Here is a 26283-nt window from a genome sequence, read left to right as displayed (position 1 = left end):
CCACAGTTCCCCATAATTTTGGTTCATCGTTATGTGCAATTGTGTTCCACTCCCCCTCAGCAGAGTTTAAATTTTTGATCGTACCTTTATCAGAGCATGTCTTTTCTGCTCACTTTGTATGTTTATAAAGTAGTGTACATATCAATGATGAACAGTGGCCTCCAAGGGGGATCTTTGTGGCACCTTGCCTGAGAGACAAAATTTGCAAAATTTTACCTTTTGAACCATAGCTTTTCAAATCCCCCAGAAGCTGAAGAGTAAAAAAAGTAACTTTTCTAGCTCTGCTTGAAGTACTGCTGGTTGGACACTGTTCAAATCTCTTTTCCTGTTCATACAACCCCAGATGGCCGAGTTGATGCTGGAACATCAAATTCTTGGCCGAGGTTCAGTTTTTTATTGGCTTCTAATACCTCCGTTTGAGAATTTCTAGGATGTAGATCTGTATTGTTCCCACCTATCCACTTTGCACCCCTTCCATCAATATGCATTTGCTTGTTCAGAAGTCAACTTATTCTTTGAACTGTGGAAAAGTACTTCCTTTATGCTTGAGTCCGATGCAGCTTTTGTGGCTGGCTGCCAGCTTAGATCCATTGTATGAAATATTTAATGATACCAGGCAAGCACTGATATTATGTTCTTTCTAGATTTATCTCCAGTCTAATAAAACATGCAGGAACAGCGGGGAAAGGCAATTTAAGGGAGAAATAAAGAGAGGAGTCTAAAGAAGGCAGAGTTTTTGCACACGCACACGCACACACACACACAACATGTGCACTAGGCAGATGGTCTCTTACCAGGGTCTGGTAAGGAAATTATTGCTCTCATGACCACAAATATCTGCATTGCCTTTTGTTGTAGATTCATAAAAGCAGGTTGTTGAGGAGGAATTTTACAGATCTGGGTTAAGGCATGCTGGTTATATCAGCTTCAAGAGGCTGTATTAATGATACACCTCAAAGTGTATTGTGCTAACAAAAGATTATATTAAAAATATATTTCGAAGCCTCTCAAAATCTGAAGCCCTAAGTTCTAGCTTGCTTAGCTTGTATATAAAGCTAGAGATAGAATAAGAAAAGCCTTGGGTTCTGATATCTCTGTGTGGTAGTTGCCTTCAGTTCTATAAATTTCAGCTTTACTCCCTTTCTCTTGCACTCTATTTGACTTTAGGTTCATTTTGTTCTTGTTTTGCATCAGCTTGCAAGGCAGTCTTACGTATATCCACTAATGCAAACATTTGATGACATACTAGATTGTAGGATACAGTAGAATAATCCTCCCCAAGACAAGAAAAAAAAGAAAAGAAAAATGGGGGGGGCGCCCTCCCCAAGGTTGCTAAGCTGTTGTCTGTTCTTCAGTGTAGAGCATACTCTCCTGGATATGACCCGGCTGCTTCTGGAGAGGAGTGGCTACCCCTTCTTCCCCTTTCTCATAGAGATAGAGAGCTACCGTATTTTTTGCACCATAAGACACACTTTTCCCCCACAAAACAGGGGGGTGGAAAGTCTGTGCGTCTTATGGAGCGAGGAAAACAGATTATATTTTCCTGTTTTCTTCTCCTATAAAATTGGTGTGTCTTATGGAAAGGTGCGTCTTATGGAGCGAAAAATACGGTTACTTCAAAGCCTTTCTTTGGCCAGTCCTAATTGGCATTATGTAACCGTGCCCTATCAGTATACTGTCAGCTATCTGTAAGCTTAATAAAAGGGAGTCCTCCTGGGGGCGTTGCCCCAGAAAGGTGGACAGGCAGGAGGACTCTGCTGGCGGACATCTCTGTGTGTGACTGACTTCTTTAACTTCTCTCTCTAAGACTAATTGCTTTCTTAATTACTTGTGATCACCTAAACCATCAGCCTTCTCATTCCGTGACCACTACAGAAAAAGATAGCTGCCTTTTTACCTTGAAAGAGTATATTAAAACAACAATCTTAGAATTGAAAATGAAGTTCTGTAACAAAATGTTGCAGTATGGAATGTGTCTGCTCAAGATTCCAGCCAATCCATTCTATTCCTCCCCAGTTACCTGCCCCCTTTGAGCAGTCCCATAGTATTCCAGCCCACTGAGCAGGCTCAAGTTTACACTGGGCTGTTCTACTGTATGTTGCAGGGTCACAATCCCAGCTACATCCAGTTCTTGGATGTTTATGTTTTTATTGCATAGTTGATCAATTGAGAGCCACAAAATTTAGTTTAGCAGCAATTTAGTTTGGAAACAATCTCACAGTACTTTCAATTTCCACTTGGTTCAGAATAATTTGGAATATGCAGCTGATGACCAAACTAAGGTACAGCTCCAGAGCTTATTTTAAGGGGAGAAAGTCAACCAACTCGATTGAAAAACAACAAAACCCTCATTTTCTGGAAGGATAAACCCTGGGATAAAGATCAATCTTATGTATACTTTTCTGTGTTAATGAGTTTTATTTCTTTGTTTTCCTAGCTATCACCTATTTAACTTGTAGTCCTGGAGATAAACAAGATTAAAAAGAAACATTTGTGGTTCAAAACAGGGCTGGATGACTTGTTGATAACTTTATTGGAACTAATGGTGCTGCTGAAACATTTGAGAGGGTTTTGCTCTTTGTTGTCGATATTCTGTGGTTTGATGATAATTGTTGGATTATTTTTAATTGCATTTTCAGAGGATTAGTGTGAAAGCAGGATTCAAGGTTCATCCAGCCGCAACTAGGGGGATAGCAATTTGAAAAAAGATAACCAGTGTATAAACAAATTAAAGTTCTTGTCTTGTCCTCTAGAAATAGTTTCCAGGCAAAGAGAGTGGCTGCATAGTTTTTGCTGGAAGCTCAGATCTTAAAGGGGGGCTGTCTTGTTGGGAATGCATCTGTCAGAGCCTCCCAAACTTTGGACTGACAAGGAAGTTTGCCAAGGTCAGCTGAAGCATCCATGTACTGAGACAGCTTGCTTGGACACCTGCTGAAATGGAAGCTCCAGTACAGCTTTCTGTAACCTGGCACCTTTCTGATTTGTCCCTAATGTTTCTCTCCCACAAGATGGCCATTCTGCTTGATGTGTGTGCATGTTGGGGTAAGATTGTGGTCTAATACACTTGGAAGCGGCCATATTGGTGAAGTATACCATAAGACATTCCCATTTCCACATGCTGTATTACTCTTTCTCATGCCCTTTCCATTTCCCCTCATCTCCCCAAGGCGATGCTTGTTGTACATGACACTGTTGCCCAGAAGAATTTTGACCCTGTCCTGCCTCCTTTGCCTGAGAATATCGATGATGACTTTGAGGAAGAATCAGTGAAAATAGTTCGTCTGGTGAAAAATAAAGAACCACTGGTATGTACGTAAGAGAGGTAGGCTGTGATGGATGGAGGAAAAGGATTAGGATGAATGATGGGCATGAAAAACCAATTTGTCCCAGTTCATTTACTGCTGCAACAGATTTTGGGCTACAGAGAGAACAAACCTATCCATTTTGAAGGAAATCAACCCTGAGTGCTCACTGGAAGGACAGATCCTGAAGCTGAGGCTCCAATACTTTGGCCATCTCATGAGAAGAGAAGACTCCCTGGAAAAGACCCTGATGTTGGGAAAGTGTGAGGGCAAAAGAAGAAGGGGAACGACAGAGGATGAGATGGTTGGACAGTGTCATCGAAGCTACCAACATGAATTCGACCCAACTCCGGGAGGTAGTGGAAGACAGGAGCGCCTGGCGTGCTCTGGTCCATGGGGTCACAAAGAGTCGGACATGACTTAACAACTAAACAACAAAATGAATCAATTTACACAAGAGTTTAGGAACCTCGTACCCTATCTTCCATTGTGACCCTTCTCAGGGTTGCAATCAGTCCATTGGGGCTTTCCCAAATAGCCAGTTTCTTGTCTTTTACCACAGCACCATAATTTGGTGGTTACTCTCCTTTTGTAGAGATTTTTTTCCTCGTTTCATAATACTGAAGTACCTCTCTCTTGGCTTAGTTATTGGCAACCAGGGCTTTAAATATTCTGCTATTTTTAGTTATGTTCATCTGCATTTATTCCTGCCCACCACTGAAAGATTAAATTTGGCTCTGAAACACTGAAAGAGGTGCCCTCTTGTGATTTTGACATTGTCTGATTAAGTATATCTGTTTTCTTTATTCTGAATTTAAAACCATTCCTTTTTTTCCCATTGGTGACTTTTTTTTAGTTTTAGAAATGTTGTGGGCTTGCAACCTTGATGTTTAAACCATTCACGCTCTGTTTGAGTGAAGAAGAGCTAGAAGTTGGGCTGTTTAGAAGGGTCTCACTCAACACTTTCTTGTCCATTTCTTGGGCTCTGAAGATGGGGAAGTGCTTTGTGCACAATTAGGTTTGAGCTGAGGAACTCATATGACTGTTCTGCAGTGCTGGCCCTATCATTGGGCAGAATGTGGGAAGCTCTTTAAAAACAGTAAATATAGTGATACTGTATATGAAACTATTCATATCTGAGCAATGGTAGGATTCCAATATCAAGAGCATTGTCCTGCTATCGTGCAGTCATGAATGGCTGGAGTTTTAGAAGAAAAATAGTTAATTGTATTTAACAAAGCACTCTGAGTATTTTTGTATCTTTTGAGACTTGTAGACTTGTAGCAATAAGAAACACACATTAATGTATTCGCGAAGGCTTTGCTGTCCTCTGAAGATGCCGGCCACAGAGACTGGCAAAACGTTAGGAAAAACCACCTTCAGAACACGGCCAAGAAGCCCGAAAAACCCACAACCAAACACACATCACTTCAAAAGCATGCGTATTTGTAAACTTTTGGAGAAATAATATGCACACGAAATAATGTGCCCATTTCAAAATATGAATGTCTGAAAATATACATCTTTAAAAATACTGTATGTGAAAACACATTTGCATCTTTTTAAAAAAGAGCTACAGGCCATGTAACCTCATGCCTTATAAAGCTTGCTTGTTTTTAATGTGCCACAAGACTCCTTGTTGCTTTTAAAGCACTTGAGGTAATGGGAAAAGTTGTGGAATTTAGGTAGAATCTGAAAATAAATCCATATGTTTGGAAAAATGTGTTAGAAAAATTCTCAAAAATTCCAAAGTCAGAAGGCGGCATAAATACAGCACAACACAATGCAGCTATTTGGGGAGAAACAATAAAATTGAAATAGTTTTTTTCTATCCTCAGCTTCAGTGTTTTTTTTTTTAAAGTAAAAGCAAAACTCTGCCATTAGGCAGAGTGAGGGAAGTACCATATATAGGTTTTTTCATGAAAGGGCAGCAAATTGTTAGCTACTTAGTTATCATTGTCATATTTTTATTGCTTCAGATGCAAAGAGGTGCCTGTAGAATCTTCTGTCTCATGTGCCAAAATAATTTGACTGGTTTTCAGTACTGGATGGACCTTGGTTTGCTGTGGGAGAGTTGCTATTTGCTACTCCTTGCCTCAGGGACCAGAATGTTTTGGATTGACCCTCCTTTCTTGGGCAGATGAAGTGCAGGAATGCTTACATTTTTAGCAGGGACAGTAACACCGTCAGGATTTTATTACAACTCCCCCTCATTCTTTCTTTAAGACAACTTTTTCCTGCTTTTCTGTGACAGCCCTGATGTCCCCTGTGAGGTCAGTCTTGCTCCAAAATGTTTTACAAAATGCAGGCTCTTTTTATGTGAGGCACTGTGGGCGTGGATGTGGGCAAGATGGCTTCTAATGGAGGATGATCACTACTGCCATAGGAGATAGCAGCAAATGCTAGCCACATTCCAGTGTTGAAGTAACATGCTAGTTCTGCCCCTCCGATGACTGTTTTTTCACATTGAAGCAAAAGTTGGAAGAAAACATCCTTTCTTACTTGTGGAGGCGCTACTCATCAACCAGAATGTTAAAAAAAGCTGGTTCATGGTTGGAATCTCTGCAAACATAACGAAGGTTCCTCTTCTGACATGCATTGTCATGTGAGGAAAATTACAGAGGGGATGGGGTTAGGGTGTTCAACTCATCACATGGTATGTGCATGCTTTTAAAACATGTGGATGAGGCTAGTGCTAGAGCAATAAAGAAACGTGGTGATAATGGCAGTGGTGGTTAATGTAAATTTTAAAAACCTTCTCATTTGCTGCAATTTGTGCCTGCTAAAATGTAAGTCCTCCTCCAATAAGAAAGTCATCTGCTCTTCTCTAGGCAGCCCCCACCCCACCCCAATTTCTCCACTTCTCTGTAAAGGCTAAGAAGGAGAAATGTAAGTTCACTTCCCAAAAGCTACTCCCAAATCTCATCAAGGGCTCTTCAATCCACTTTGTTCTTCCTCTCTTTTTCCCCCCTTCTCTCATTTCTGTGAATGTGATAAATTTCTTACGAGAACATTTGGTACAGCCTTATTTATGCCCCTCTGGATCAGCAATAAATGAAGGACAGACCCCCAAAAGTATTTCCTCAAACAAAATAAGATTGTTATGGTTTATGGTTTATTGAATTTCTTAGATGCCTGCTTCTTTTTAAAAAAATGCAAGAGAGGCACAAGGCATCTTGCAAAAAATAAAATATATAAAACTCAAAACTATATATCGTATAATTATAAAAATATACCAAAGATGTCAAATTATATGCAAGTAGGTTATCTGCTCCCAAATCAATTCTTACTTATGGCAACCTTCCCAGGATTTTCTAGGCATAAGGTTCTCAGAAACAGTTGATCAGTCCCTTATTCTCATGGTGCTCTAGCACCATGCAGTTTGTCTTAAGACTGCACAAGCTGGCTCTTCAGTGGAGGATTGAACTACTGTGTTTCCCTGAAAATAAGGTAGGATCTTATATTAATTTTTGCTCCAAAAAAGCCTTAGGGCTTATTTTCAGGGGATGTTTTATTTTTTTTTTAATGTACAACAATCTACATTTATTCAAATACAGTCATGTCATCTGGTTGTTGCTCAGTGCTGCACAATGGTGGGTGGTGGGGTTTCACTTAACTAGGGCTTATTTTTGGGGTAGGGCTTATATTACAAGCATCCTGAAAAATCATTTGTTGTTATTTAGTCGTTAAGTTGTGTCCGACTTTTCGTGACCCAATGGACCAGAGCACACCAGGCCTTCCTGTCTTCCACTGCTTCCCGGAGTTGGGTCAAATTCATGTTGGTCGCTTTGATGACACTGTCCAACCATCTCATCCTCTGTTGTCCCCTTCTCCTCTTGCCCTCACACTTTCCCAACACCAGGGTCTTTTCCAGGGAGTCTTCTCATGAGATGGCCAAAGTACTGTATTGGAGCTTCATCTTCAGGATCTGTCCTTCCAGTGAGCACTCAGGGTTGATTTCCTTCAAAATGGATATGTTTGAGCTCTTTGCAGTCCAGGGGACAATTCAAAAGCATCAATTCTTCGGAGATCAGGCTTCTTTATGGTCTAGCTCTCACTTCCATACAACACTACTGGAAAAACCGTAGCTTTGAATATGCGGAACTTTGTCGGCAAAAATCATACTAGGGCTTATTTTCAGGTTAGGTCTTACTTTCGTGGAAACAGGGTAATAACCCCGCACCCAAATGCTTCAACACACTGAGCTATCCAGTCAATTATGTAAAATCATAGGGATAATAAACTGGCATAATTCTAATATTTTAAAATTAGCTAGTCATATGTCGATGAACAGAGAAACATTTTAATCTAGTGCTGAAGAGACAGTAGTGTCAGAAGCAGATAAAGCTCCCTGGGATAAGCATTCTATGGATGGGAAGGAGACCTCAGATATTGATCTTAAGAGATTCTGAAGATGTATTCTATCAGGTACTGTGCTCCCAATATGTGTAAAATATTGTAGGTTAAAATGATCATTTCTGGAATAGTAGTTAAATTTAGTTCTGTAAAATCTGGAGATGATTCTCACCTTAGTTATTTCTAAAGCAGTGTTTCCCAACCTTGGGTAACCCAGGTGTTCTCAGACTTCAGTTCCCAGAAACCCTGGCAAGCACAACTGGTGGGGAAGACTTCTGGGAATTGCAGTCCAAGAATGCCTGGATTATCCAAGGTTGGGACCCACTGCTCTTAAGGGAAATTAGAAAATTTCATCAAGAAAAATAATCTAGCACTGGGCTATTATATATCATAGTGCCCCTGGAATGCTGCTGGAAACAAGCCCTTGTGGGATTTCTCGAATAATGTGCTTAGGCTTTCTATTAAATCATTAAATCAGCTTCCTCTAGCTTGGCATCCTCCGTATGTTTTTGATTGAACTTCCTATAATCCTGAGCAGCCTTGGTCACAGGAATTATGGGAATTGTTTGGAGGGCATTAGGTTGCAGGAGTGGACTTTGGGTTTAATTGTGCACGGCTGCCTATATGTGGACTAGACAAGAAGCACAAACTGATAGGCATCTTCTTTCCAATCTAGGGTGCAACAATCAGGCGGGATGAGCACACAGGGGCTGTGATTGTGGCCCGGATCATGAGGGGAGGAGCAGCTGACCGCAGTGGTATGATTCTTCACATAGCAGGTGTTTTTCTCCTTTATGCTGAAGTTAGAAAGTGGAAGTACTCCTTGGATTGATTTAGGATTTTATGGGGAGTGGTGCTCTAAATAATTTCACTGGACCAATTCAAGGGCTTGAAGTGATATTGCCCCACTCCCAGTCTTGTCAGTGAATGTAGCACTGAACATATGTTTTGTATGCATAGATCTGAAAATAGTTGAGATGCTCTTCTAGTTCTTTCCAGCTTAGCAGCTTCTTGTTAGAATCTGACTGCGCCATTACGCAAGATGATATTATTCAGCCTACTCTTAGAGAGAAACCTTCAGTTACTTAGTTCCCACAGGTAAAAAAACTTCAATTTTTTCCTCCTTGGAAAGTGAGTTTATGAAAGTTTTTGTGTATTTCTTACATTTTGGAACCTTTTCTGAACAAAAAACACATTTTGTGTAAAAAGTATTTTGTTAAAAAAAAGAACCCACACTTGTATTTTATATAAAATACAAAGCTTTATGGGTGAAAATACAGAGGTTTTATGCTGTATACAACTTTTTTTTGTACTAATACTGGTTCTGGTGAAAAGTGCTGTTATTTTCACTTGTTGAGGAGCATGTCTAAAATTTTGCAATTGCTGACTATTTTTGATGGGATGTCTCGGTACATGAAAATAAGGTTTTTTTAGTTAAGGGCAAGAATGTTTTGGAATATATCTTGTATCTTTAGTGAGCGTTGCAGCTAGGTCTTGACAGCAAGAGCAAAAGGGTGGGTATCAACAAGAGGTTCTGACAAGAATGGCTTCCGGAGTGGGCAGCTTGTGGCCATGTAGAAGTTGATGAACTGCAACTCCTTTCAGTCCTGGTTAGCATATCTGGCAGTGAGGGATAATGGCAGTTGCAGTCCAGCACCCAAAGGGCCATCGTCAGCCATCTGTGCAATATGTGGAACCTTTCCTGTTCTAGAAAGGATAGTTACTTTTTAATATTTTTCTCTTTTCTTCCTCCTAGGTCTTGTCCATGTTGGAGATGAACTGCGAGAAGTCAATGGCATTGCTGTGCTTCACAAACGTCCAGAAGAGATTAGCCAAATTTTGGTATGTTTTCACTATTCCACTCTTAAATGCTAACTCACTAAGCTTTCAGTATTTACAGTGCAATGTTAGAGAGATCTACTTGAAACTAAGCGCAGTGCAGCTTTTGCCTAAATATGTGGGATATGCCCCATTGTAACTGACCTGTGAACTTTCTGGGAATCTGGTTTTTGTACATGGAAATAAAGAAGCATATGTCTACTCCTTCTGATGTATGCCTGATAAACCAGTAATATTGCAGGGCTAGTCTAATTTTCTCCCAACACTGGTTCTCCAGCATACTAAAGACCATTTTGTTGAAGGGCCAAAGTAAACATGCAGTGAGAGATCCATGATTGTATCTCCTGCCATCTACCACATTTTTCCGTGCATAAAACAACACTTTTTCCTAAAACAATTAGAGGAAAAATTGAGGGTTGTTTTATACATGGAAGGAGGCAGAGGCAAATGAGCAGCCGCACTCGGCTGCCTCTCACATCTGCCTATTGACTGCTGCCTCTACCGTCCGATCGCCTCTTCTAGTGCCACTGTTGGGTCTCACCTCCAGCTCACATCGCCGTCTTGTCCCCTGTCTGAAGGGAGCCTGCGAGTGATGCTGGAGGAGGTGATCCAGTGGCGGAGGCAGCAGCAGGAGGAGGCAGAGATGGAGTCAAAAAGGAGCCATGCTTGACCGCCTCTCACTGCTATCTATTGACTGCGACCGCCGCTGTCAGATCGCCTCCTCTAGTGCCACTCGTGAGCTTCATTTGGGCAAGGGACGAGGCAGCAACGTGAGCTGGGGGTGAGCCCCGGCAGTCACACTGGAGGAGGTGATTGGGCTGCAGAGGCAGCAGCAGCAGGAGACGGAGGTGGAGGAGCAGCCACGCTGGGCTGCCCCTTGTGGCTGCCCATTGACTGCTCCTCCACCTCTGTCAAGGGTCAAAATTAGGGAGTTGTCTTATACATTGGGGGGGTCGTATACATGGAAAAATACAGTACAGTGGTGCCTCGCTTAACGAGCGCCCTGTTTAATGATGAAACCGCATAGCGATGAAGATTTTGCGATCGCAAAACCGATTGCATTGCGATGTTCCCTATGGGGAAAAATCGCTTTGCGATGATCGGTTCACTGTTTCACTTACCGATCATCGCATAGCGATGATTTTCCAACAGCTGATCGGCAGTTCCAAAATGGCCGTCGGGTAAAAAAAATGGCCGCCCACTGTGTTTAGGGACGGATTCTTTGCTTACCAGGCAGCGAAAATGGCTGCCATATGGAGGATTTTCACTTTAAGGTGAGTTTTAAGCCCATAGGAATGCATTGAAGGGGTTTCAATGCATTCCAATGGGCTTTTTAAAATCGCATAGCGACGAAATCGCTTTGCAGCAATTTTTGCTGCACGGATTAACGTCGCTATGTGAGGCACCACTGTATTTCGTCAGAAGTAACTGCATGGAAAAATCAGCTGAAAAAAGAGCCACTCGTTAATGGCTGGGCATTTGCTTGACATGCAGAAGATCCCAGTTTCAGTCCCCAGCATCTGCATGGAAAAAGATCTTGGGCAGCAGGTGATGGAAAAGACCCATTCCTGCTTGACCAGAATAGGTGCTACCAGTCAGTGCAGACAATGTTGGCTTAGGTGGAGAAATAGTCTAACCTGGTATAAGGAAGCTGCCTATGCTCTAGAATTCAGTAGTTCCAGTATAAATCAGTTTAGTTTGTTCTCTCCTTCACTGCTATCTGAATCTTAGGACGACACCCCCCTCATTACCCCAACTAGTAACCGTGCATGCTGGTAATGATAGGGGCACCACCACCTCACCACTTAGAACAGAGTATGAGCTATAGTACAAGAGAGCTCTTGAACTGTGTCCTGTGTATTATTCCTCTACTACTATTTTGTCAGAAAGTCTGATGCCTGAACAGCTTCTATAGAACTCTAGAAAGAGAGAAAAATCAGAAGCCTATGTTCATCTCAGCTGGTATTTATCCCATTTAGGGTTAATTCCAGAATGGGGAAAAAAACATTCCAATCATATCAGAATCCATCTGGGTATCTAGGGAAAAATAAGGAGTTTCCTTGTTGGAATGATTCCAGGCAAAATCAGCTTATCTATGTCTACAGGCTTTGTATTGCTTTTCTGTTCTGTATTATCAAAATACTTAAGAATTGTTGAAAACATGTACGGTTTTGAGAAGTTGCAAGCACATTTCAGATGTAGTGAAATCAAACTTACAGCATTGAAAAAGCTGTGGGCGCAGACATGTAAAAGACCAGCTAAAATCTTGCAGCTGTGAAAAAAACTATAGGCACAAATATTTGAACATACGTAGAAACCTAAGTCTTAGGAAAATGCTTAGATTTCAGTACAAAATAAAGGAGCGTAAAAGGTACAATAAAAATATTGCAAAATATGTTTTCATTATTTTTTAATAATGTAGGAGCTTAAAGCCTAAAAAGGCACAATCAAGAGCAGAGAATATATCTCCAAAACATCAAACTTCTTAAAAGTAAGACTATGAAAGAAAATACATTGATTAGCCTTTAAGCGTCTTATAAAGATACACACAGAAAAATATTCCAAGTGCTCACCCAGCCAAACCACTTTGACTCTATGGGGGGAAATCCATCATGTCTTTTCTACTGCTACTTTGCTGCTTCATGTTACTGCTCTTTGATGTCTGGTGTCTAGTATCAGTATTGTTGTTATCTGGTGTATGTGGTATGTCATGTCATGTCATGTGTGTGTCTTTTATCTCCCTATATTTATATTTCTCTCAGTTCTTTACATTTCCCTCCAGTTGTAAACTGAATTTTGCTTGTGTAGTAAATTGCTGATCTATATAAATGATCAGAATTTTTTTAATGGAAATCTCTATTCCTTTTACTGTACTAAGGTAGCAAATTTGTAAGGAAGCAACTCCTTTTTTATATTTTTTTTTACTTGGGCTCTTGCATTTGCTGTAACAGCTAACTGGTTCCATAATAATTTACTTGGATACTGTTTTACTGGGTAGTCAAAATGCCATGACCATTCACTGCTGGTGAATTAACTTGGCCAGGTACCAATTTGTTCTGTCCACATTTTAAGACTCTTAAGAGTCCCGTCCCCCCACCATGTTATGGTTTTCTTTCCAATGTTATGTATTTCTTATCATTCGTTTACATCCACGCTCATGTTTTAAGTAATTATGAAAGAGATTTTTTTTTTCAAGGAAGTGTTACTTTGATCCTGCTTTCAGATTTGGCTGGAGATCCGGCTGACTGTTTTGCAGTGACCCCTACTATACAGCTGTTCAAACCCCACTTTTAACGCACAATGTACATGTGTATGGCTGTGTTTTCCACAGTTCCCCTAGTCATTTTAGAACTCACTATAAAATCTCAAACCCAGACTGTTTAGTGAGACCTGCTGGAAAAGGAGGATAGTTACTCCTTCTCAAGTTACAGTAATAACATAATGATGATACTTTAGCTGTGGGAAAAGTAGCAGCAATGTTGGGAGTCACTAGCTACAAATAGTTACTTGCAATTAATTGTTTATTGTAAGTTATAAGTTATTTCTAACGTCTGGAAAGGCAGCAAACTCCAAGAGGGTATGAAACACTGTTTCTGCAGTGCTGAATGTCATTACTGAGAAGTAATTTCCAGAGAAGGTTTTTGGTTGGGAACATGACTTCCCTTCTGTCCTAGTGATGCAGAAACTGTATTTAACATGCCAGTTTTGGCACAGCATTAATTATAGAATGACAAGGCAACTTCTTCCATTGCAAAGAAGAGATGACTTGCTCAGCAACTCCTACTCGGGAGCATGGAGAAATGCAGCCTTCATCCCAAAGGCATTCCTCAATGGTGCTGTAATTACCATTGAAGTTGAGGATGTATCTTGAAAAGTAAACATGAACTCTACAAAAGTTGTCCTTTCGAGATTGTAGAGTAGCCAAGGACACCTGAATCATCAGTGTTGTCTTCCTTGCTTTTAAAAGCAACAGAAAAAAAGCTGGAAATATCATTCCCCCCCCCCCCCCGCTCTGGAAAGCAGAATGTTCTAGGGAACATCACAGTGGTATTTTATGCCTTAAACCAACATCTTACAAATGGATGTGTATATCGTTATATCAGAACATTATCGTGTTGCAGTCTCTGAGAATTATAAGGAGAAGATCAAGCATCTGGAAGAGGGGTTTTTTTTGGGGGGGGGTTGAATTTCCAGAATCCTCCAGCAAGCATAGCCACTAGAATTCTGTAGAGGATGAAGATAACTTTGTATAACTTATTTCTGTAGGTTCTGAAGATAACTTTCCCAAGTTGTAAGGAGAACCCTTAGCTTGGCGGTTTGGAAGATAACAGGACAAAGAAGACTCCGAATTCTGTCCTTGATGTTTCTAGTTTAATGGCCTTTAAAGTTGTCCTGTGCTTAGACCAGTGTCTGTTGTGGACTGGATGAGGAAATGGAAGCTTAATCTGGATGAGACAGAGGTGCTACCCTGGTCAGTCAAAAGGCAAATCAGGGGCTAGGGATTCAGTCTGTACTGGATGGTGCTACACTCCTCCTGAAAAGTCAGGTCTGTATCTTGAGTGTTTTCCTAGGACCCTGAGCTTGGATGCATAGGTTTCAGCAGTGACCAGGGGTGCATTCGCACAGTTAAAGCCAGTGCGCCACTTGCGCCACTTCCTTGAGATGTCCAGTCAGACTAAAGTGACAAATGTTACATTCTGTTTGGATAACTGCAATGCACTCTGTTTGGGGCTGCCTTTGATAGTGTTCAGAAACTTCATTTGGTTCAAAATGCTGCAGTCAGACTGCTGATTATTGCTGGTTACAGGGAATATGTAACTCCTTTATTAAAATGACTTCACTGGCTCCCAATCTGTTTCTGGGCCCAGTTCAAAGCACTGGCTATTACCTATAAAACCCTGGCTTGGGGCCAGGCCTTCTCAGATTTTAAGATCTTCTGGGGAGGCCCTCTTTCTGTGCTACTACCTTCCAAGCTTGTTTGACAAGGACACGGGAGAGGGCCTTCTCAGTTCCAAGACTTCGGAATACACTGCCCCAAGAAGCCAAGTTGACCTCCTCCCTATTGTCCTTTCATTGTCAGGCAAAGACCTTCCTCTTCAAGCAGGCTTTTAAGCAGCAGGTTTCTCAAAAATATGTTCTTTATTAACTTACAGATTTTCAAGTGTTTTTTAAAAATTGTTTTAAATCTTGATATGTGTTTAATTGTTTTTTAATATAGTCATATATTATTTTAAACAGTTGATTGTTTTATAATTTTAGTTGTTGTTAGCTGACCTGGGTCCCCTATGGGAATAAAATCAGCAAATAAAATAAAATAAAATAAAATAAAATAAAATAAAATAAAGGAAGGAAGGATGGAAGGATGGAAGGAAGGAATAGTCCTATCAGGCTATTTTGGTCTTTGTTAATTTTGATGTGTTAATTCATAAGTCTTATGTTGTTCTACATTAATCTGCATGTATTTCCTGAGAAAATCTGCATGGAAATCAGTATGCATTTTATATTTATTTTCTGGTAAGCTATTTTACAAATATCTTGTTATAAAATATGCTTTTTTCCTAAAGCTTCTACTACCATTTTAAGCTCCAAAAGTAGAGTGCTCTGAAATCAAAGAATAAATGAGTTTTAATGAATATGTTAAGAGACATAAATCATTTCGGTTTTTCTCCTTATTTTGTGTGTCTTTATAATGAATGGCAGTGGACTGAGCAGAATTACTGCAGCTTCAGAAAAAGGTCCAGTTGTCAGCTGTTGTAGCACAAATGGTTTGCTCAGAGCAGTTTCTGGGAGAAGGAGAGGGAGAGGGAGAGAGAGAAAGAGAGAGTGAGAGAGAGAGAGAGAGAGGAAGGAGGAGGAGGAGGAAATAGAGTGACAAAGAGAGAGAAGAGTAGCTTCCCACCCACACTGGGCTGGGCTATATACGTTTTTGACTCCAGTCAGGTCCATTATTGGTATGTCGTACTCAAAAGATGATCTCTTAGCAAATTAGACCATGACAAAATCAAATAGTTTATTTAGACTACAGTCCCAGAATAGTCTAACAAGCATGCTTGCTAAAGAGATTTTGGGAGTTGTAGTCCAAAAATAACTTTTGTAAATTTCTGGAGGGACAGCACCCTTCAACATAGAAAGGATTCCTTAGCCCCATTGTGCAGACTTGCATTTGAATATACGTGCATACGAAATGCGGTAGGATTTTTTTTTTGTTAAAATAATCAGATTAAATTAAACTATTAAATGCTTGCCTGATGTTATTCAGTAAAATGGTGTGCCCTAAATATATGTGTTGTTTATTAATGCATCAGATGCCTTGCAAAGTGACATAAATAGGTCCTCTGAACATTTGTCATTTACTGACTTGCAAAAATGAGCTAAGTGCCTCACTGGGAAGGGGAACATCCTTTCATCTCTTACTACCCAAACTGGAAACAAGAAAGCAAAATGGAACAGTCCCTTTGATTGGGTTGGTTTATGAGAGATGTATTGAATGCAAGAAATCTCAGTCACTGAAAGCTTTCACTCAGTGCGAGAGGGAAGAAGTCTCCTTTTCTGTTTTTGGTTCTTTAAGCAATGGGACCTTTCATAGCAAAGGAACCCAAACTGTCAGGATTCTTATTCAGACATCTGAAAATAATTCTAAGCTTTGGTGCGAAGAGTTTCAGGTTACAAAGCCCTTCTCCATATCTCTTCCTCTTTTTCACTGTCAGTGACAGTACCTGTTTAGGAGAATGTGACAATGTGGTGTGTGCAAAATGCAGTTTATACCTCGATGTTTTTAAGATTAATCAGGGGGGGAAACCCTTCTAGCGGCAAGGACAGTGCATGGAAAATGGCTGTTATTTTCAGAACAGAGAAAGTGAGGCAAGATCTTTGTTCGAAAAATTACTTTTTTGCAGCTGTATTTCATTTCATTTATTTATTTACATTTTAATCCTACCCAACTAGTAGTAAAGTTACTGGTCGGAGTGGCAGACACAACAAAACATAATAATAGAAAAGCAGTAAAAAAATCAAAAGAAAAAAAGATTCCAAATTCTAGAACCATGATAAGCATGGTCTTAAGGGTGCCATGATCAAGAGAGCCATATAGGCTGCAAAAATTCATGCCAGATGAGCCAAGAGGGATACATAATATGCACAATCCCCCAAATTTATAACTGGGCTGGTTGGGGATTCTGGGAATTATAGTTGGGGAAAAAAGGTAAATTTTCCAAGGTCTGCTCAAAACACAAATGTTTAAAATCCTAGACTTGCAAAGTTCATGGATATTCCCTGTTCTTGGACATCCCCCTCCCCAATGACAGATCTGCAGTGGAGGATGCACGTTCATTATCCCTGGCAGCCGGCTCTTCCTCCTCTATTTAAGGACCTCCAGTGAAATAGGACCAAGGATTAGTATTTGTGTTTTTAAATATATCTCTGCCAAGAATTGGTTTCTGCAGTGTGTACAGATGATGTTAATTCAGGAAAAGAAAGAAAATTGAATTCCAAACAGCATATTGAGGTGATGCCTTCATTAGGCCACCAAAAAAGACACAAAAATGTGCAAGCTTTTGAGAATACTATCACTTAATCACTGATGAAGAGATAGTACTCCTAAAAGCTAACACACTTTTAATGCCTTTTAAATGGGCTCACCCAATAAAGTATGGATTTAAGAATTGGTTTCAAATGCCTACTTTGGCTTTTATAATTTAATTTTACACAGCGTTTTATGAACTGAATTGTTTTGCTTACTATCTCCTCCTCTCTTTGCATCTGCTAGTGATGAACAGGGTTAATGAATTACTGCAGGACCCTGGAAAAAAAATCCTGCTTAGTCACTCCTCATCATCACCTTGCCTTTTACTATACCAGCATGCTTTTTATAATTACAGTACGTCAGTCTCAGAGTATGTGATGCAGAGCAATCCAGTGTACATTAAGCCTCATTTTATTCAAAGGAATCTGTACCTAGATATATATGGATTAGACTGCAATCATAAGCAAATTATACAAGTTGACCCTGAGGGTCAAATTAGGCATTAAAGGAAATGTGTAAATCTTTCAATTAACCTGGAAATTCGTAGAATCATAGAATAAATGTACCGGTAGTTGGAAATTCCTCCCAGCATGAGATTCCTCAGACTTATAAATGAACTCCATGATTACCTTTCATCATCAAGTCACAAAACAAAACCTAGTTGAATACAAAGTATGTAAGTGAAGAAAAGTGGGTGTTAAAAGATATAGATGTCTTTTTGCCACGTCAGGAAGGACCTCTTCTACAAATGTAGTAAGCATGTCCTTTAGTTAGGTCCCAAGACCCAAGGCTCTTAATGTGCTGTTTTTATACCCCAATACAAGATTCTGAAGTTGTTCATAGTGAACATAGAATGGTTTCATAAAATGGTTTAGTATTTTACTTTACTGTTTCATCTAGCTTGATAGAGTCTACTGCAGTGGTCCTCAACCTTGGGCCTCCAGATGTTCTTGGACTTCAACTCCCAGAAATCCTGGCCAGCAGACGTGGTGGTAAAAGCTGGGAGTTGTAGTTCAAGAACATCTGGAGGCCCAAGGTTGAGGACCACTGGTCTACTGCACTGTATGGTGGCAGCTTTTCAGGGTTTCAGATAAGATCTTTTCTGGCCTTTGCTGGAGGTGTTGCAGACTGAACTTCGGACCTTTTGCATACAAAATGAACCCTCTTGTATTAAGATATGGCTTTTTTCTGTTGGGGAAAATTTGCAGAATGCTAATTGCAGAACTGAACTGCAAGGTGGACACAGGTCAGTGAGTAGCTGAAGAATAAATCAACTAAAAAGCACTGTCAAATTAAAAACAAGAGACAATGAAATTGTAATAATGCTATTGGCAAAGGTAGAGCTTGGAAAACTTGCTGCACAAAGAATAAACTGAAATCGTATTTGATAACATTGCTGGGTGTGAGGAGATATATAGATTTGGCTGTTGCACCAAATCTACATTTTTCTTCGCTGTGAAATGATAGGAGTGCCTTCTGTCAGGGCTGGCAGCCATGTTGTTGTCTGAGGTAAAAGACTGGATGGTACCTTTACCTTCCAGTTGCAGAAGCCAACTGTGCTAGTCTCAGAACCTGATTTCAAGATGGCACAGCCTTCTCTGCTGCACCTGAGCACAAAAAGCTGCCTTGGGAAGTGCAGGAAAGGTTATCTGTCCTCTGCAGGTATGAAACAGCCAGAAAATGGCAGTGGCAGCTGCTGCTTTCTTAATATCATCTAGTATTCTCCAGCTTCGCGTACAGCGTCAAAATACTAGATGCTGTTCCAAGTCCTCCATACAGAGCACGTTACCATAGTCTCTCGAGACTGAAGGATGCATATCATGATTCTGCCATCTCAGGCTGCTGCCTCACAGTACCTTAACACCCTATATTTCTTCCAGTGGATCTCCAGGCATTATCTATGAGTGCATCCCATATTATTTTTCCAAAAACACCAAAGAGGTGAGCTGACTGAGAGAGACCAATCCAATTGGTCCCTATTAGCTGACCATGGAATTTCAACCCTGGTCCAATTCTGATAGGCTGTTTATTATCCCATACCATTTGTTTAAAAGAATGCTTGTCTGTTGCTTAAATACATTGGTCTTGTTTGGTTGTCTCAGAAGAATGAACACTTAACACAAACCTCTTGCCACTTAACTAAAGCTTTCTGTACAGAGGGATACCTCTGACTCATCTTTCTTCTGATTTCTTCTGTCTGCTGACCAGAGGCATGTGAAGCCTAAAAATGCAGTTTGAAATGATGGAGACTTGGCAAGTTACAGCCAGTCAGTGTTGTCGAGCTTCATCCAATTGGATGTGTTCCCGATGAGTTAGCCTGCAACTCCTATTGTACTGGGTGGGAACAATGGGGTTGTAGCGCCCTTGGTTGGGAAAGGCCAGTTCGGACAATAACCAAACTAGGTGGACCAGTAATCTGAGCTTTATTAAGCAAGAGTCAAATTTCTTCATAGTGTTTTGCTGACAGTCTGGTTTTCCCTAAAAAGGGCAACACAAAGTTTTTTTCCTTCCAGGCTCAGTCCCAAGGATCGATAACGCTGAAAATAATTCCAGCCACCAAAGAAGAAGATCGCCTGAAGGAGAGCAAGGTAAGATTGCTTGCTGGCATCTGGAAACGTCCTTCCTCCCCTTTGAGGGTGGATGGCAAATGTGGTGCAGGAGGTGGAGAAGAAAGTGTGTTGTCTTCACACAGAGCAGAGTTAAAACAGCATAATTTGCTGTTGGGGGGCAACTTAGAAGGCTTTAAAAAGAGGATTGAGCAAATTCATGGAGGATAAGACTCTTGGGGGCTATTAACCCAAGCATCATGATGGGTACTTTGTATTCCATCTAGTATTGCAGTAGCTTGAGGCTTGTTTCACTCAGAACTTTTATCAGTCAAATCTGAAAAGCACTGAAAAGAACAGGAGCCATATGTATGCGATGAATATAACTATTAGTGACGGTAATGTAGGTAGAAGTTAATGCATAAGAAGGCCCAGCTTTTCTGTGTGCCATAGGCACTCCTGATGTATGGTGGAAAAAGCATTAAAAGGCCAGCCTTGCTGTGGCACTTTTGCAAACTACAAGCCTAGAAACTGTATAGGATCTATTCATGAAGGCTTTCACAGCCGGGATCTAATGGTTGTTGTGGGTTTTTCGGGGTCTTTGGCCATGTTCTGAAGGTTGTTCTTCCTAACGTTTTGCCAGTCTCTGTGGCTGGCATCTTCAGAGGACAGCACTCTGTGCTCTGGTGTAGTTTGCTTGGGAGTGGAGTATTTATGGCTGTGAGATAGGCTTTTGTCCTATTCAGGGGGTGGGTGATTAGTGTGTCTTGTTGTGGATGTATTGTTGTGATAAGGAGGAGAGATTATCTGTCACTATGATTGATGGGTGTCATTAGCTGGTCTTTTGTGTGTAGTGATCCCCGGTCCTTGTGGCTGGGTAGAGGTCGTTAACCTTTTGTACACTGTATTTTTCAGAGCTGGAAGCCAAGTTTGTTGAGTTTCAAACTTTCCTCTTTTTTGTTTAAGTTCTGCTGGTGCTTGTGGATTTCAATGGCTATAGGATCTCCCCTTCTTTCGTACATTACTGGCTTTCTTAGCTAGGTTATCTCTTCTATAAATAAAGTAGAATAAAACAAGAAAAAGTCCACTATGGCATGCTATCCAAAGCCAACTTAATTAAGTTAGTTATATAAACTATATGAGTGCCTTTTAGATGGAATGTTATGTACTACTGCTCTGATTGGGTCCTTAGTACTACTAGGTGGGTTTAACATCTCTCACAGTTGTGTTTGTTTGTCCCTTTTAAATATTTGCATACTTCTTATTTTAGCTTTAATATTGTCTTTTAATGATGTAAGCTGCCTCTTTATACTCCCTGTTTTCAGCTTTAAATATTGTCTTTAAATTATGTAAGCCTTGGGTCCTTTCAAAGGAGAAAGGTGGAATAAAAATATTTTAAATAAATAAATAAAATTTTGTTGCCTAAAGGGGCAAATCCAGTGAGGCAGCCCAGCAGCCCTGGAAGGGCATTCAATGGTGTTTTTTTTTTTTAGTTTGTAATTTTTTTTAGTTTGTTATTGTTCTCCTTCTGCCTCCAGGGATGAGCAGAGATCCATGTGGGATCTCTTTCTTCCATGCATCCATGTAGTGTTATATTAAATAATTATTGGTTATCACAGGTGGGAATTTTTGAACAGCTCCCACTGTAATTAATATAGATTTTTTTAAAAAATGTAAAAGGAGAAAAAGAGGAAGTCACCACCATCCCTCCTGTGAAAACCTCTCAAAATATATCAACCTCTACACCCAAAATAATTGAAGGAGGAATAATTATAGATATTAATTGACCATTTGTTATTAATAAATAATGGATACTTATTGTTACTACTTTAATGGTTGTATTTATGTAGGTGCAATAAATAATACAGTGTTTCCCCGAAAATAAGACAGGGTCTTATATTAGTTTTTGTTCCAAAAACACATTAAGGCTTATTTTCTGGAAAACAGGGTATTTAATTAATAATTCTGTTTTATTTATTAAGGAGAAATGTAATTATAATTAGGTGCACAATTCAGTTGCATTCTTTTTTTTTTTTTAAATTCTCAGTCATGTATGTGTTTATAAATGAAGTAATAAAAACACACATCCATAATAGCTGTAATGGCTATTCCTGTTAGTCGGAGTGGCAAACTGAATGGTGAAGGGTGGAATTCATTCAGTCTAACCTTGTCTCTGTTGTTGTATCAATGTGCATGCCAAATTTTTAAAAACTGTGGCCCAAATTTAATTGCTGGTCCCAGCGAGGTTAGACCTGATAAATCAATGGAATTTATATACTCATTGAATTACCAAACTCCTCTTCGTTTTCTAGGTTTGCTGTAGTTGGGGCTGAAAAATGCATTTTGTGTATTGGGTTTTTAAAAAATATTGTTACCTTATACTGTATTTATCCAGGAATAAAAGTAGAATTTTAACTCAGAATGTGCTCTATGTAATGTCCTGTGATTTTTCTGCATTTGCCTTCGCGAATACAAATCACTAGCAGTCCACAGCAATGGCTGTAATTTTCCTTCTCTCCCCTAATATAACAGGTATATATGAGAGCTCTCTTCTCCTACAATCCGAAAGAAGATAAAGCCATCCCTTGCCAAGAGGCTGGGCTGCCATTTCAGAAGAGGCAAATCTTAGAGGTAGTAAGCCAGGATGACCCAACATGGTGGCAGGCCAAACGCATGGGAGACACAAACCTTCGGGCGGGTCTGATCCCTTCCAAACAGTTTCAGGAAAGGTGAGTTGGGGCCAGCAGTGTCGGCTTCAATGCATTTCAATTGGGAAACCGCGTTTCCCTCAACGATGTTTCCTATGGGGATTTTCGCTTAAGGACGGCAATCCGTTCCAATTGGAATGGATTAACCGGTTTTCAATGCATTCCTATGGGAAATGGTGTTTCACAGAACGATGTTTCACAGAACGTTTTTTTTTAACCAATTAACATCGTTGTGCGAGGCACCACTGTACCTAGCATTCTCTTTAATGAGCTCAATATGGCATATATGGCTCTCCTCCTTACTATGTCTTCACAACAATTCTTTGAGATAGGTCAGAATGAAAGAGAGGGACTGGCTATAGATCAGCCAGCAAATTTCTGACTCAGTGTGGACTGGAACCTGGGTCTCCCACATCCCAGCCCATCACTCTAAACATTACATTGCACTGGTTGTATTATTATGATGGTTTCATGCTCTTGTTTTCATCTAGATTCCAATCCTCCTAAATGTCATATTCTGCATTGGAGCCAAGTATTTCTGTATAACCTGAAAAGCAGGATCCTTTCAGCTGGCTGTGGCAAATTTTGCATACTTATTATGAAGACTAATTCCACCCACCCCTCTGCAGCCATACTGAGTGTGCTGAAACAACACAATCCATCTCCTCTGGATAGAGAGATGCAAGTTGCCATTGCAATTTTTTCTCTTCTTAAAAATTGATTTTTGTTGCTAAGAAAGGAACCAGTCAGTGGTAATAGAAATAAGTGTTCAGCATTTTGCAAACTGGCTGCTTTCCACCTTTAATCATGGGGTTTTTCTTTGATTATTCATCTTTGGAAAGGCTGTCCTCCCCTCTGCCTGCAGCAAATATTTAATAAATACAATGGATGAAACCCAGAAGCAAAGAATGTTGCAGTGCTGCATATAGGTTTAACTTCATTTACGTTCTGTACGCACTCTGTACAGGGGTGTAGGAAAAGCCTACAGTAGAAAGGAAGTACAAAATGTCTTTCTCATCTTGTGCTAAATGACTGTGAAAATAATTTTCTTCCAGAGAAGATCTGAGTTACCCCTTGTGGGCCAAACTGCATGGGACTTGAAATATGTATCACGAGATCCCCTTCTTTGTATAAACTCAAAAATAAGTGTGCACAACCCTAGTATACTTCGGAATCAGTATTCATCCTAGAGGAAATTTAAGCCTTCCATCTCATTTGGTTTTTATTTTAAAAGTTGCTCCTTCCTTCCAGATGGGTTAAAAGAAGAAATTGAACATCTGACAGTCAGGGATTTATTTGTTGCTAGTTTTTAAACCTCTCCTCGCCCCAGTTTTTAGATAAAATTCAGGTGGGAGGAGGCCTGAGCTGTGCACGCTGAACTGGGAGTGCAGCAGTTTATTCTCATGCAGATTAAAGACTCTATAGCTGCCTACTACGTGTTGTTGTAGCTTGTGCTTTGACCCTCGGATTCACATCCCTTGAACAAATGTATTGATTTGTTACACAGTTTAGATCCTGTGTCTGAATTCCTCGGAGTTTGAGAACATTACTTTTTTGGATCACAACTCCAGAATCTCCCAGCCAGAATGCTGGAGATTTTTGGAGTTGTGGTCCGAAAATAACTCAAAGCTCTAAAATTTGTGGATATGGCATTTTCTAGGTGACTGTCCCTGAAGGAAAAATTAGAAAGTAGGGTCAGAATTCAGGCTTGAAATCAGTACCATGGACAGTTCTAAATAGAGCTGAGCAGACTTAATCAGGATAACTAGAAGCACATTGAACAACTGCATGCACAGATGTCTAGAGCCAGCCAGAGGCTTTAATAAAGGATGTGAGTTATTCCTTAAACCAGGTGGTGGGGTGGAGAACCTTTGGTTTGTGAGATGTTTTGTAATTAATCTTCCCAGAGATTTTGCTAGCATGGCCAATGGTGAAGTGTGGGAGACATAGCCACAAACATCTAGAAGGCCACAAGTTCCTCATTCCTGAAACCTGTCAATTGTCTGCTTTTTTGTACCAGCACTGAACAGAAGATATGTCTAAATCTACTGGGAGGTCTCTGGAAGATGAATAAAGATTTGTGACTCCTGTTGTTTAGTAATGGTAGCAGCCACATAACTCCTGTTCCTTCTCCTGCTGAAAGGAGGAAAGCTTAGGGTGTCCAGAGTACATTTTTACAAGGAAGGAATATGTGCTTGTTCTGAGTGTTTTGTGTTCAACAAATTTCTGGGCTTAGAATTTTTTAATTCGTAAATGTATTCTTGGGGCACTTTGGGGCTATAGTGAAAAACAAAATAAAAACAAAATAAATAGCACAAGCTTTATGTCTATCCATCCCGCTTTATTAATTCCCTGGGAAGTTATTGCTGAATGCCAAGTTGAATGTTACTCCTTTCATAATAAGTGATGGGCCTATTTGAGATTCAGACATCTCAGTGTCTAAGAAGGTAGTTTTATTGGACCAGGAAGAAAAGCTATTGATTACTTGCTAACATGTTACTTTTGTTACGTGACTGTCTTATGCAGAGGCACACAGGACACGTTTTCCAGGGAAGTCAGCAGCCAGAAGATTAAGACCAAACTTTATCTGCTCTTTTTAAAAAAAGGAGTGAGAAAAGAGGAAAAGTGGTGGAGTGGTCAAAGACTCCATAATAATAAGGAGAGGGAGAGGGTTCTGATAGGTTCTGTAAAAGGAAGGTAGAGAGCTAGCAGGTATAAGAAGAAAAACAAAGTGCAAAGACAACTGTGTGACTTCATGGTTAGAAAGCTGGACAAAGACTAGGTGGACCCAAGTTCAAATCCTTACTCAGTCCAGTGAAGATTGTGGGGTAATCATCAGTCATATCTCATTCTAGCCGACCACACAAGTAGGAATGTGGGGAATACTTGCTCAGTTCTTTGTTTGTCTTGAATTAGGCTATTGATCAGTTGCCTCAACAAGGAATTTTCAAGCCCTATGAAATTCCTCACAGCTAGGAGAGAGTGAGGCAAGGAGGGTGATTTTTTTTTCCTCATTAATTCTTCATTACTTGTGCACACTTGTATGCAGAACTCGCATCCTTTTCCTTTGAGAATCAAAATGCACAAACACAGCAAGTGCAGAAGAATGGTTGTTAAAAGAGACACAAACAGCCCATTTGAGGCTTCAAAGTCAACACAATAAAGCAACAACTGTTGTCATTTCACTCTAGTTCAGTTATTTGTGTTAAAAATACTATCTTGAACAGTTTTGCTTATTTTGTGAATAAATTGTTCACCTTCCCTTCTCTGGAATGCCGCATTCACAGGGCGAGGAGAATAATTCCTCAGTCCTTCATCATTGTCTGCAAGGATCAGAGAATTGAGCTTTTACATCCTTTCTCAAAGGATGTTTGTGTGGATAAAACTGGAGAGGACAAACCATGTATGCCAGTCTGAGGTCTTGTGAATAAAAATTTCTTCTTTGTGGCCTCTGTGAATGCATACAAGTGGGTTTGTTTTGTGCCTGCACAGAAGGATTCAGAACTTTCTAGAGCTTAAAAAAGATTTGACAATGAGACATCCCCCCACGGAGTGCAAGCTCCGCCCTCCAATCTTCCCCTCAGTTCCTTTTTCTCCACCGTGTGGTTAGGATGTTGGGAACAACTAGAGTGTTTAACTGTGAGTATTACTCATTGAAAATATCCTTTTTGATAATTGAACTCTCAGATTCTATAATAATCATCATTATTTTACATCTCCTTGTGATTAACTTCTATTGTTATCCCCACATACAACTTTTTTGGCTTCCTGTGTTTCCTCCCCCCAACAACGATGTCCCCTTCTTCCCATTTTTACGGCCCCTCAGAACTGTTTAAACAATGCGATCTTTGTGGGGGGAAAATCCCGCTTACGGACAGGCACAACAAATACTTATTTTGCTTGGGGGAAGAACACCAAACCCAGTTGTGTCCTGAATGTAAGAAGTTAACAAAACCAGCAATAAAACTCAGATTACAATGATTAAGGTCATATTTCTGGGAGAAATTTCT

General features: G+C 40.2%; 1 protein-coding gene across 3 annotated transcripts in view; it reads left to right on the top strand.

The window, feature by feature from the left end:
- The window catches only part of MPP3 (MAGUK p55 scaffold protein 3), an 80875-nt gene that overhangs the window by 24893 nt on the left and 29699 nt on the right, over positions 1 to 26283 (top strand). For 2 of the 3 annotated variants that reach the window (XM_078377968.1, XM_078377969.1), the window contains exons 6-10: positions 3168 to 3305; positions 8335 to 8437; positions 9415 to 9500; positions 19533 to 19607; positions 22098 to 22294. In XM_078377968.1, the coding sequence (XP_078234094.1) occupies positions 3168 to 3305; positions 8335 to 8437; positions 9415 to 9500; positions 19533 to 19607; positions 22098 to 22294 (599 nt within the window). The remainder of the gene's footprint in view (positions 1 to 3167; positions 3306 to 8334; positions 8438 to 9414; positions 9501 to 19532; positions 19608 to 22097; positions 22295 to 26283) is intronic. The other variant, XM_078377970.1, reaches the window with a different exon arrangement.

This window comes from Pogona vitticeps, chromosome 6 (genome assembly GCF_051106095.1).
Source record: "Pogona vitticeps strain Pit_001003342236 chromosome 6, PviZW2.1, whole genome shotgun sequence".
Classification (NCBI taxonomy): domain Eukaryota; kingdom Metazoa; phylum Chordata; class Lepidosauria; order Squamata; family Agamidae; genus Pogona; species Pogona vitticeps.
The sequence above is the reverse complement of the archived record's forward strand: the minus strand, read 5'-3'. Positions and strand labels throughout refer to the sequence as shown.